The sequence below is a fragment of the Brachypodium distachyon genome, chromosome 1, assembly GCF_000005505.3.
Source record: "Brachypodium distachyon strain Bd21 chromosome 1, Brachypodium_distachyon_v3.0, whole genome shotgun sequence".
In the NCBI taxonomy this organism is placed as follows: Eukaryota; Viridiplantae; Streptophyta; class Magnoliopsida; order Poales; family Poaceae; genus Brachypodium; species Brachypodium distachyon.
Window position 1 is genome coordinate 8530420 of NC_016131.3, and position 12372 is coordinate 8542791.

Here is a 12372-nt window from a genome sequence, read left to right on the forward strand (position 1 = left end):
ATTTCGGAATGAAGCTTTGCTCCTTTTGTTTGTTTGGCTACTAGAGCTCTATAGATTTGTGATCTGATATACATTTGTACAATGACTCTAGATATGTCTGTTACACTTGTGCACTCCTGATATATAAAAACCATGCAGTCTCTTCAGATGATTTAATATCATGGCGGAGCACGCTTGTGTCCATAATTAAATAATGTTTACAAAACACTGTGAGAGTCTTAATCTAACTGCTACTCTGTCTCTCACGAAAAGAAGTACCCAATAATCATAATAGAAACGCCCTCAGCAGAGATTGAGATATTGTTGGTCTAAATCTATCTCTGCTGCTTTGGCCTCCAGTGCCAACACGTCACGATATTTTATTTTTTTGACGAATGTGGCACAGTGTGCCCTTTATATACCAAAGAAGGTCAACACGCGGTCGACCTGGAAGTACAACAAAAGAAAGCAAAAAAGAAAAAAAAGACAGACACAAAACTGAAGAACAACTGGAGAACTGGTAGCCCTGAAGAAGCAGGAGGAAATTAAGCTGAATGGAGCCATTCTGGGAGGAGCTGAATCAAGATATAGCCATGATTTGATCCCCACAGGGGCACACACCATACAATAGATTTATGTTTTGCCTCCCCTCCATGGACGTAATATTACACCGAAGAGACCCCGATATAGTCTACACCATGAGTCCCTTTCCTGCCGCGTGCTCGAACACTACCCTCAGGGATTTCTTCACCTTGTCGTCCGCGAACGCAAACTCCACCGCACCCTGGGCTAGTCGAAACAGCTCGGGCTTGCTAAGACCTGATAGATTACATGCGGGGTTCAATGTTCACAGAAGTGTGTATTATTCACGAGAAATGAAACTCCGATTTGATTTTCGGGAAATTGTTCCCAAGAAGAGTGTACCAAACATGGATGCGACGAGGTAGTACTCGTTTGAGAGGCTTGTTGAGAAGAGGCCAGAATCGTCGGTGCACAGCGATGGAGGATGCTTTGCATGGTAGAGGTCAGCTGCACAAATAAAGAAACTCAGAGTGTTAAGATGGTTGTCAGGGTGCTCACTTTTGGTCCAAAATATTGGGTGGTGCACTTTCCGGGACAAACCGAAGTGATGGAGCTCTAGAGAAGGAGCAGCTCCAGTCATGACATTGGAGGTTAAACATATCTCCACCTGCAGATCGTCTTGGGAGTAAGGTAAGCATGGCTGACATAGAATAGCTAGAGATATTGAAAGCCGAGGAGCACAAAGAAGGTCACCGGGATCATCGATGACTTGAGCTTCTTCCATTCCTCGTCGCTGAGGCAGCAGAGATGACCCAGCCTTTGAGGGCAGAAGTCGAGCACTGCTTGTATCTCTTTCATGTTTGGCACCTGTTATCACTAAGTTCTAATTTCATTGGTCAACTAATATATGGCAAAAACAGTTGCTAATGCCACTGCAAGTAAATAATGGAAGTACGGAAGTAATGTTTTAGGAACTTGTCAAAATATCTTTTCTTACCTCTCCACAGTGTATTGTGATGGGAATTCCTAGCTCTTTAGCATGTTCAAGGGCAGGCAAGTATGTCTCCCTTAACAAATGTTGAAAGCACCATAGAATGTTAGCACATAAAGAATGGAGTCGGGGAGTTTCACCTCCCTAAGATTCGATACATTAGCACATAAATAGTTAACATGTTTTCATTTAGTACAAGCCACTAAGGCAGATACTAAATATTTCCTACCATTCCCCTACAACTGGATTGCCAGAGAGATCGATGCCAACTACGCCTTGGTCCTTCATTTCCATGGCTAAATTAACCTGGCAAAAGGAAGAAAATTATTCAATATTTTCCAGGCTTTGTTCGAAGTAGAAGCTAAAGTGAAAGTATCGACATACAGTATCCAGTGCTGCCAAAGTTGTCTCACGATCAATACTTAGTAGGAGCCTAACATATATCCTCTTCTTCGTGTCACCATAAATCACCCAGAAGTGTACAACTTAATGTCTCATCTGGTCTTAAGTTAGAGTCAAATAACACAGCATCAACGTCTTCAACAGCTTTAAGACCTTTAATAACAGCATTCATCTAAGACCGCTTAGTCATCCCTTTGGCTTCGTTATTCTAGGTGAGACCAAGGAGAAAGATTTAGTCGCATTATTCCAACATAGACTCGTAAACTGTGAGCTAACATGAAAAGTACTCAAAAGCAGTACCTTAGGTGTTGTCCTTATTTCCAAATACACGACATTCTCGGCAGCAAAATCTCCCACGGCCTATTAGTTTTGTCTGAATATTTAGCTGAGGAAATATTGCGTACATCAGTAAGTAATGCACAAAATTTCAATGATTAACATGCCTCCTTGGTGATCCTTGTTACTGTATCATGGTCAGTCGTAAGTATATGAAACAAATCAAAGAGCTTGGAACACTCTGGAAAAGATCTACCTTCTGTTTAAGAAAAAAAGAAAAACAGTGACAATAAGCTGATATTCGAGCCTCACAAATATTGCGAAAGGAAAATATAAGATCCTTAACATATTTCATTCGTAGTACGTAGGTTTTTTCAAAAGTGTGATCAATTGTTAAAATTTCTAAGATATGCATATTTCATTCGTAGTAGGTTTCGATAACTTATGAGCAGAAAACTACACAAAAATCATCCACTTACTCTTCATGATCACATCCTTAACATCTTCAAAGACAATGACTCCTCTGTCACCTAGTTGTTTTGCGAGTTCTCTATTAAACAATAAGAGCAAAAGGATATGAATTTGCAAAAACAAAAATACCAACAACTTCTATATATGATTGCCTCCAACAGATATGACATTTTTGCTTCTTGATAGACACAATATAACAAAGTAAAAAAATGTTTAATATGATATTACGGTACATAAACAAAGGCTGGACTGGCAGATGCAGCCAATTTAGAACACATAAGAAGCTCGAACTGTCAGGGATTGGCTAGCTCAAAAAATTTGCTCGAAATTTGACTTAAGATTCGGAGGTTGGCCTAGAAGCAGGACATAAGCAAGCCCAGCTGGCATCCCTACGAACTGTAGGTCGCTTCAAAATAAAGAAAGCGAACAGATGACACACGTCCTCTGAATCTTGCTCTTGCGAGTGTTCACTGTTCGGTCATTCAACACAGTATCTGCTGAAAACATGCTAGCGAAAATGGGGGAGGGGGATGCGCACGAATAGACCCCTGACTGATAATACTACCGAGAACTGGAATCGCAGTGCTCTGTCACTCGAATCAGCAGACCATGAATTACTACCGGAGTGCGAGATTACGAAGTACCGGGAGGCTGGACAAGACGAGCCGACAAGGGTTGGGGAGCGGGAAGGGGTAGTGACTGACAGGAGGGTGGAGTCGCGGACGGAGCCGTTGAGGTGGGCGTGGAGCTCCACCTTGGGGAGCGCGACGCACCACTCCCTCATCTCCGCCTCCATGACGGCTGGCTGGCTGGCTTCCTCTCTGCTCCGGCGCTCGGCTTCGAATAATTGGCTGCTCTGTTCGCTTGCTCGTCTCTTTGGGTTCTTGTGGGGAAGGAAGGAGCACGATACGACGACCACATATAGATGTCCTTGGGATTTCGGGAAACGCTGCTTTGCGATTCGTGCGAGTTACAAAGTTTCAGAAAACACGCGAGTTGAGTTTTCAAGCATAGCATAGAGTTTTGTGGCTTTGGCTGCTGAAAGACTCCTTTTAGTGACGAATGACACAGATCATGTCATGTGGACTTTCTTGTAAAAAAAACTTACCGACTCTTCCTGACTTTGCAGTGACTCTTTGACATCGATCTCACGATCCTCGCCTTTATCCACCACTTTTCATTGTGGAGCCATACTTACTCCGGCTCTTCCTTGACTTTGTGGTGACTCATTGATTTGGTTCTGGTTGCTTGGCTCTGATGTTTGTGTACACTGTTTGTGTTTCCCGTCTCCACATGGTCAATAATTGGCTCATGGATATAGTAGAGGCTATATCTATCGGAGATCAGAGAAGCATGCATAGACCTGGTTCAGAATCACACGTGCGAGGATTTATTTATTTTTGTTTTCTGATTTGCCATCTGATATGAAACCTGTTGAGAGCCAAGAAACAATTCAGCAAAAATTTCTTCCAAGAGGAGGCCTCGCCGAAGGAGAGCATCGGAGGCCGCACCAAAGGAGTCGGACGAGGAGATGACCCGCCTCTGTGTCGCCCGGGAGCTCTCTGCCTCCCCCCGCATCGGGGACGGACCAGCTGGTGAGGCGATGGAGGCTACGCGGGGGCCTCGTCGTCGTCGGCTCCGCAGCGCCCGCCTCGCCCGACGCCTCTAGGGTTTCCCCGGCCGCGTGCGAAGGAGGAGGAGCAGTTCACTGGCCACATTGGCGTAGTAAACTAGGGGACACTCTCCTGAGAAGAAGGGTTCACAACGCAGGGGATGGCTTCGTGGGTTTAGAGGCGTCAACGGCGGAGGAGTTCGGATTTGGTACGAACAGCCCCCTCTGAGTCGTAGAGGTCCGATGGGCTAGTTCGGTACTCCGAACTTGTTTTCTCGGACCGGTTCAAGTCCGGGCCGATTTTTTGACCCAAATCCAAAAAACAAATTCGGTTCGACCGTTAGCCCAGCATTTATTTTCCCGCAGCGCAGGAGCACGCAGAATAAATCGTAGCCCACAGCACCGGCCGGCCACTATCAATGAGCCCAAGCCCACCATACAGACCGACGAACGAACGAGCTCTCTCGGCGAGGCTGCCAGTTTGCATCGGCCCACGGCCATTTCATTTCCCCCGGCGGGCCGCTCCAACCGTTTCGCAACATCGCAATTCGCAACGGCCGGCGTCGACAGAGCGCAGGCAAGGGAGCATCATGCTGCCGTCCGCGCCCGCCGTCCGGCGCCTGTGTACGGCGGCCGCGCCGCTCTCAGGCCTCACGGACGCGCTCCTCGCCACCCGCCTCGCCAACCACCTCCTCACCACGCCGCACATCCCGCCGGCGCTCCTCCCGGCCGCCCCGCTGCCGCTCCCCGTCCGCCTCCACATCCTCCGCCACCCGGCGCTCCCGCCGACCTCCAAGCTCTCCTTCTTCCTCGCCGCCACGTCGCCCTCCTCCCCGCCGCCGCTCCTCGCTGCCACCTTCCCCGTCCTGCTCCGCGCTCTCGCCATGCACTCCCCTCCGCTCCTCGACGCGCTCCTCCCCTTCGCGCTGTCCTCCCCGTCCCCAGATGCTCTCCTGCCCGGCCTGCTCTCCGCACTCCTTTCTACATCCCGCCTCGACGCCGCGCTTGCGCTCCTCGAAGCCGCCCCTCCTGACCTCCTCCCGCGCCTCGCCGCCGCCGCACTCCCTTCACTCATCGACTCCCCTGCCCCCCTCTCCGCCGTCCCTGCCATCCGCAGGCTGCTTCCCATCGCCTCCCACCCGCCCCACGTCCGAGCTACCAACCGCCTCCTCCTCGCCTTGTCCAAGGAGAACCTCTACGATGACTTCTGTCATGTGTTCGATGAAATGTCAAGACGGGGCCTTCCTACCAACTTAAGGTTCTACAACATTTGCATCCACGCGTTTGGCAAGTGGAGGCGGCTGGATAAGTCACTGAAGCTTTTCGCAACTATGAAAGCCGCAACTCCTCCTCTTGTGCCAGATGTATGCACATACAATTCGGTCATACGGGTGCTTGTGATTGGCGGGAGGGTGGCTGATGCTTTGGTGGTCTTTGACGAAATGAAGTTGGCTGGGATCCACCCGGACGTGTTCACTTACCGTGCTGTCGTGGATGGGTGCTGCAAGAGTTTTAGGATGGATGATGCATTGCGCATGTTTCAGGAGATGCGGGGGAGCATTGGGTTGAAGGGGGATGTCGTGGTCTACAATTCGCTTCTGGATGGACTCTTCAAAGCAAAGAAGCTTGATGAGGCATGCGGTTTTATCGAGACAATGGTGGCGGATGGGATCCAATGCTCGGCGAGCACACACAACACCGTGATCGATGGTCTGTTCAAGAATGGGAGGGCGGAAGCAGCATGCCGGCTGTTCTATGAGCTAAGGAAGAAAGGCCAGCTGTTGGATGGGATCGCATATAGTATTATGGTAAGGGAGTTCTGCAAGGAAGGGACAGGGGACCAAGTTGAAGAGGCAGTAGGTTTGGTGAAGGAGATGGAGGAACGGGGCTTTGTTATTGATTTAGTCACCATAACATCATTACTTATAGGTTTCAACAAGAGTAGACGGTGGGATTTGGAAGAGCACATAGTGAAGATCATAAGAGATAGCTCTGTGTTGCCAGATGCCATTCGATGGAAGTCAAACATGATGGATGCCTTGAGAGGACCACATGATAGAGGGAAAGATGGAACTTCAATCTTTCCATTTGATGGTGATATGAACGATGTGATGGGTTTGCTCAATCCTGTAGTATGCACTGATACGAATGAAGAAACCACACAGAATGAAACCAAGGATGATTGGTCTTTGTCACCACACTTGGATCATCTTGCTAAACATGCAGACCATTTGAATAATTCTGCTATGTTTACAACGCACAGAGGGCAGAGGGTGCAAGGCATGGGGGGTAAAACTTTTGATGCTGACATGGTTAATACATATATGTCAATCTTTTTAGCCAAAGGGAAGTTGAGTGTAGCTTGCAAGTTATTTGAGATCTTTACAAATCTAGGAAGGAAAGGGACAAGTTATACATACAATTCACTGATGACCTCATTTGTCAAGAAGGGGTATCTGAAACAGGTGTGGGCGGTTCTTCATGAGAGGGGTGGACAGCTCTGCCCCAATGATATAGCGACATACAATCTGATAATTCAAGGTCTTGGTCAGATGGGAAAAACAGAGGTTGCTAGCTCAGTCATGGATGAATTATCAAAGAAAGGTGTTTATATGGATATTGTCATGTATAACACTTTGATCAATCAATTGGGAAAGGTCGGGAAGGTTGAAGAAGCAAACTGTTTGCTTGAGCAGATTATCACGAGGGGCATGAAACCAGATGTTGTCACTTTTAATACCTTGATCAATATTAATGCGAAAGCTGGTAGGTTGAAGGAAGCTGACAAGTATTTGAGGAGAATGATTGCAGAAGGCATTGCTCCGAACCATGCCACGGAAACAATACTGATTTTTCTTGATAAGGAGATTGAAAAGAAAAGACAGCAGCCTAAATGAAATACCAAAAAAGCACAAATGAAGCCGATGAAGTGGAATCTTCTATATGCCAGGGCACCATATTGGCCAAAGGGAACATTTATTGTGATGAACTTTTCCAATAGGGATTCTCCAGTGTCATAGCATACATCTAATATGAATCTAAAATGCCACGGGGTAAGCTTTGCTGGCTTTCTTCAGTATTTCAGAATAGTTTATTTTATTTACTACCCTCAGAGAGCTTGTCATGAATCGAGTCATGACAATGTGTTTTTTGAGGAAGAGTCATGACAATGTCAAATGAATGAAAATGTAATGATGCAGAAGGATATTCATAGTTACTTAATTTGAATGTCATTATCTGTTGGAAAGTCCATCGTAGAATGACTTCTTAGAGCATTGGATGATTAGAGTCTGTACCTACAGTTACAAGTGTTGCTTTTGTGTTTTTCCTTTTCGTATATCAATTGTGGTGTCAGACAAATCTGGATGTATGATCATTTGGTTATAGAAATGATATGTTAGGAAACACCCAAATGTTGTCTGAATTATTATCTGAAAGTCGCATGGACAGTCACTATTTGCTTCATTATGTTAAATAGAGCCTGCTTTGCTACAGAACAACAAAAATATGTATATCGCTTGTGCACTGTGCTAAATAACAATTACATCAATCCAATCAACTATAATCATAAGATCATGATACATTTACCATTGTATGTACTACATATAATGGGTGGCAATTGCGGTGATTTGCCAGCAATCCAGGGGTAGTTGCTTAAGATTGGATGGACGACCACCAACCCAGATCTTTATAAGAGTAAAGATAAAGATATACTCAGATTCCAGCTTTTTGCAGATCATTTTTTTTAATTGCTTCAGCTATTTAATTCCCATTTTTCACATGAATATACGATCAGTGGATGACAATTTAGTGTTCTGAGGTTTTTGTCTTTTTTTTATGGAAGAACTAATTGTTGGCTTCTTTTTTTTAATCCAAAGGAAAGAGTATGTAAAAGAATGCACCAGCACAATGAGCTATGCAGCCTCCAGATTCTTTTGCACAAGAAACTGAGAAGGTGACACTCTGATAACAAATCAAAGCATTAGAAATGGGGAAACCGGTTCCTTCTGTTTACAACTTCTGATTCCATCGTTGTTTATCTAAGTGCACAGAGGTCACTTGATTGATTTTGGTGGCCTCAAATTACTTGGGTGTGTTCTTCCTATGCTGCAAAGAGGTGAAATGGACAACAACTCCCAATTTACAAATCTAATTATTAAAAGTCTGTTTGTTTCTTTTGAATAAGAGGATTGAAGAGACTGCATGCAAACATGTAGATTCATGTTACTGTACAGTTTGTTGTCTCTGTTTCTTTGTTTTCTGCCCTGCTTTCTTTGGATTTTTGTTTTGCTCTTTGTTGTGCGGTTCGCTTCGTTTTGGCACTATCTTCTAATACACATTTAGGTGCACCCAAAATTTGAGGTTACAGATAAGAGAGTGCACAGTGCCTGCGCGTAGCTACGGACTAAAAAAGGAATGCACTAGATGTTTAAAAAGAATGTTATACTATCATTTGCTGTCTCGGATCAAATAATCTATAGTCAACCACACCTTAGTGTTTTGTATCTATTCAGATGGTGCGGTCTGAAGGTGACGGACCCCCACCACTGATTGAGATTTTTGTAAGAGTAAATAAAGATTTCATGGTTACTTTAGTCTTCATTGGCATTTCATTGTCCTATTTGTCATCCCATTGAACTTAATTCATTGTACACCAATTTGAATGTACTTTGTTGTTACGCAATCCAACTAAACCTAATATCACCTCTTGCTCTTTGTCAACTTGATTGCGCTGTTCATCCTAGTGTAGCTATGTATGACACACCATCAGTTCTTATTCTGGCCGCACTAAATTCAATATAGAGATGCAGCCCTGCTAAAATTCTTATTCTATATTACTCCCTCTGTTCCTAATTAATTGGCGCCGGAAATTTTGCAAAAAAAACCTTGCTATTTCCCAAATTCGACCTGCAGTCCATGTTCTACCAGAACTTTTGCAAAAAAAAACCTGTAGTTTTTCGAAATCAACGCGCAGTCCACGTTCAATTGAAGATGTGTACTGCAGGTTGATTTCGTAAATTAATAGGGTTTTTTTGCAAAATGGCCGGTGCCAATTAATTGGGAACGGAGGGAATATTATTTAGTCCAGTTGTGCATTTTCTATAGGCTTTAATTTCAGTATATTTCTATCAGTAATTTATTTATTTTGCTGTTGCTTTATATATATTGATGTCTTTTACAGGAAGTTTAGTGGTCAGCTGGTGTTAAGGATTACACTTGCAGTCGTTAAGGAATTTCTGTTCTGAACTCAGAACTTTGCCTTCAGCACTCAGAGTTCTGCCTTTGAGCAGTTTGCTACTCGGTATATTCTCTGGACCCTGAAGTTCCAAAAGAGACCTGACACTGTTAACCTTTGAGGTATTTGACTCCTCTGGGGTTTCCTTCTCTAGATCATTTTCAGTCAAGGATTAGTGGTATAACCTCTAGGCGCATTTTTTTGCATGAGGGAAGTATGGAGAATTGGAGGCCTTCATATGCATGGACATTAGCTCTGGACCAGCAAGCTAATGGAAGTCCCGAAGAGTGCTAAACTGTGCTTCTTTATATGACTTCTGATTAACAACTATAATAAGCAATTTTTATACAATAGCAGTATAGCATCAGTATCTAATCTTAATTATGCATGCCCGTGGCCCCTCCCCCCTTCCCCCAGTTTCGATCTGTACACATATATTTAATTGATATTTAAATATCCCCTTTTAAATCGTTAGGTGGTTACATGTTGTTTAACTTCAAACCTTGGTCGGATGACATAAATTTTATGGGTGACCAACATCGGTTGTAACCTCTGATTAGCATGTTGCCCATGTGGTCATGCGTTAGAATAAGTGATCAAGTATGTCGTTTTCACTTATCTCTATCATGTAGTTCTCTTACATATTTTGCTAACCATGGTGTTGCTATAGTTTGGACGGGTTTGGATCTAGGAGTCCTTGATATGTTAAAGACAAGTTTTGAGGAGTTTGAGTCTTTTTGTTTGTAAAAGTTGAAACTTGTCATTCTATCTTCTTGTTGATCCATGTTATTCTGGAGTACAAACACTTCCATTGTCAGCCAAGGTCAGAGTTTTGCTTACCATTGACTTCACTTACTCATCTGTTTTATTTCTAAAGCATTTTTTTTGCTCGGCTTTTGTGAAAGAAAACTAATCATCTCTCTGCTACGGAGAAGCCAAAGTGCGATACAGATTCGGCTCTATTTGTGACCAATGCTGTCACGAGCATTTGCAGACCTCTCAGTATACTCCCATATGACTTGATGTAGGAGATCTTCTTTTCAGTTTTGCCATGCCAGCTACGAAAATTGTTCTTCTACTTTTAGTAGTTGATGTGCCCTTTGCTCTTATCCCTTCATCTTAGTTTTGTTTCAGGTTGGTTTAGGGACAGAGGATCATGCTGACGTGCCTTAAACAGGGCTTTGCACTAAGGAGTACTTTCAGCTGAACTTGTTCATCTAATTTAAATATTTTGCTCTTCTTTTTGTTAAAAGAACTCCTGTTCAGTCCTCCAATTGTAACTACACTAGGTCGCTAGGATGATCGTTTATATTTTTTTTAACTATTTTTTTCTGTAGGATTTAGTACAATCAGTCATCACCTTGGATACTGAAGTGATTTGAGCTGCATCCTTTTCTTAAATCTGCTGACATAAGGGAGTAGGGGAAATAGCATAGGCCTAGCATAATAGTGCTCTACATAGTGCATTTTGAAAATACAGAGTATCAAGTCAATCAACATGAATTTGGTACCTCTTCTATAGCTTCAGTATGGTGATGCACATTAGTGCAAATCGATACATCAGCCTTTTATCTGTGCAATTGATATCTGACAAGACCTGTTGACTTATTAAAACTTTCAGTTTACATGCAGTTGAACTGTTAGGATGAGCATTGAGGAATTGCTCTCAACCAAGCGTAAACATGTTTCGTGCATTCTTTTGCATGCATAGCTTAATATGAAGGTTCAGTTGGAGGATGTAATGTACTCGTGTACTTTGTAACTATTAGCTGTGAACTAATACAAGTGGAAAAATGATCTGGATGTATTGTCAGCACTCTTGCATGTAAAGCATGCCTAGCTAGCAGAGTAACAGTAGTAGAAGCAAGGGAGAGTGTCCTGTGCATATTGCGTGCTATGCGCCTATGTGGATTATTCCGTTTGAATTTTTGACATTTCTGATGTGCCTTTCATCCCCTTTATTTTTTATTATGTGGTTGCTGGACCATTGTAGGTTGATATTTCTGAAATATCTGGCATCAGAGTTTGTTATCAATCCATAGCAAATTGTGGGTTAGCAAGGGCATGCTGTTTTCAATATGCTAACCCTCAGCGACGTTGTCGCCTTGCTGCAAAGGCAAGGAAATAAAATCTTCTATTGTCTTAAAAAAAAACTCAACTGCATTGCGATATTTGTAATGTAAGAAATGTTTTTTCTTTCTTTTTCAGCAGGCACGGTGGAGCGGTTTGCAGCTTCTGTGGACGAAAACTGCCAATTGAAGAACAGCAGCTGTGCTGGGACAAGGTTGGCTGTTAAAGGAACACTTCTCCGGGATGCTGAGTTCAGAGCTGATATTCAGGTACAAAAGCCAATCGCAATGATACGATGGACACAGACGGGAGCCTAGTCGACTCGTCGTAACATTTTCAGGTTTGCGCCTGTTTAATTCAGCTTTTGATATTCTCTGGTAGCAGGTGGTATCAGTCCTAATAGATGCTCAATGCAACCTGAACTGAACAATTATTTCTCTCGAAATTGGTGCCTATGTATTATACGAAGTACTAAAAATCTTGTCTGTGATTGTTTAATTTATGAAAAGTGTTTTGTAGTGGACATAGTATAAACCTCGTAACCTGCAGTAATTTTGTTCTGTCATCGCAGATTTTGTCGGGGTAGGTGAGATAAAATAAAGTTGAACCAGTGTTCGAGAGTTAATGGTGGCCTGTCTGATGTGGTTTTACGTGCGTCCGTTTGATTCGTCATTTTTTAGGCAACCTGACGACAATAGCGTACGAGTAATGGTATTCGCTAGTCTAACTGGTAGGCCTAATGTTGTCATTATTTTAATTTTTCTTTATTGCAAATACAATTTTCTGTGGGTAGGGTCGTGCAGCAACAATCCA

The 12372-nt window shown here is 43.5% G+C and overlaps 1 protein-coding gene and 1 pseudogene across 8 annotated transcripts; one reads left to right on the forward strand and one right to left on the reverse strand.

The window, feature by feature from the left end:
- Positions 1–362: 362 nt before the first annotated feature.
- Positions 363–3546, reverse strand: LOC100823725 (annotated as a pseudogene).
- A 973-nt stretch (positions 3547–4519) lies between these two features.
- LOC104582611 (pentatricopeptide repeat-containing protein At4g01570) lies at positions 4520–11611 on the forward strand. Of its 8 annotated transcripts, XM_024459551.1 has the most exons (5): positions 4520–7306; positions 8132–8370; positions 9436–9611; positions 10624–10682; positions 11483–11611. In XM_024459551.1, exon 1 carries the CDS (start codon positions 4673–4675, stop codon positions 7148–7150), a length of 2478 nt encoding a protein of 825 aa, XP_024315319.1. In that variant the 5' UTR covers positions 4520–4672; the 3' UTR covers positions 7151–7306; positions 8132–8370; positions 9436–9611; positions 10624–10682; positions 11483–11611. The 8 variants fall into 8 exon arrangements, with proteins under 8 accessions (XP_024315319.1, XP_024315323.1, XP_024315309.1 ...); XM_024459555.1 differs by lacking the exon at positions 10624–10682 and having other exon boundaries at positions 11483–11608; XM_024459541.1 differs by lacking the exon at positions 11483–11611 and having other exon boundaries at positions 9705–11288.
- The last annotated feature ends 761 nt before the right edge of the window (positions 11612–12372 follow it).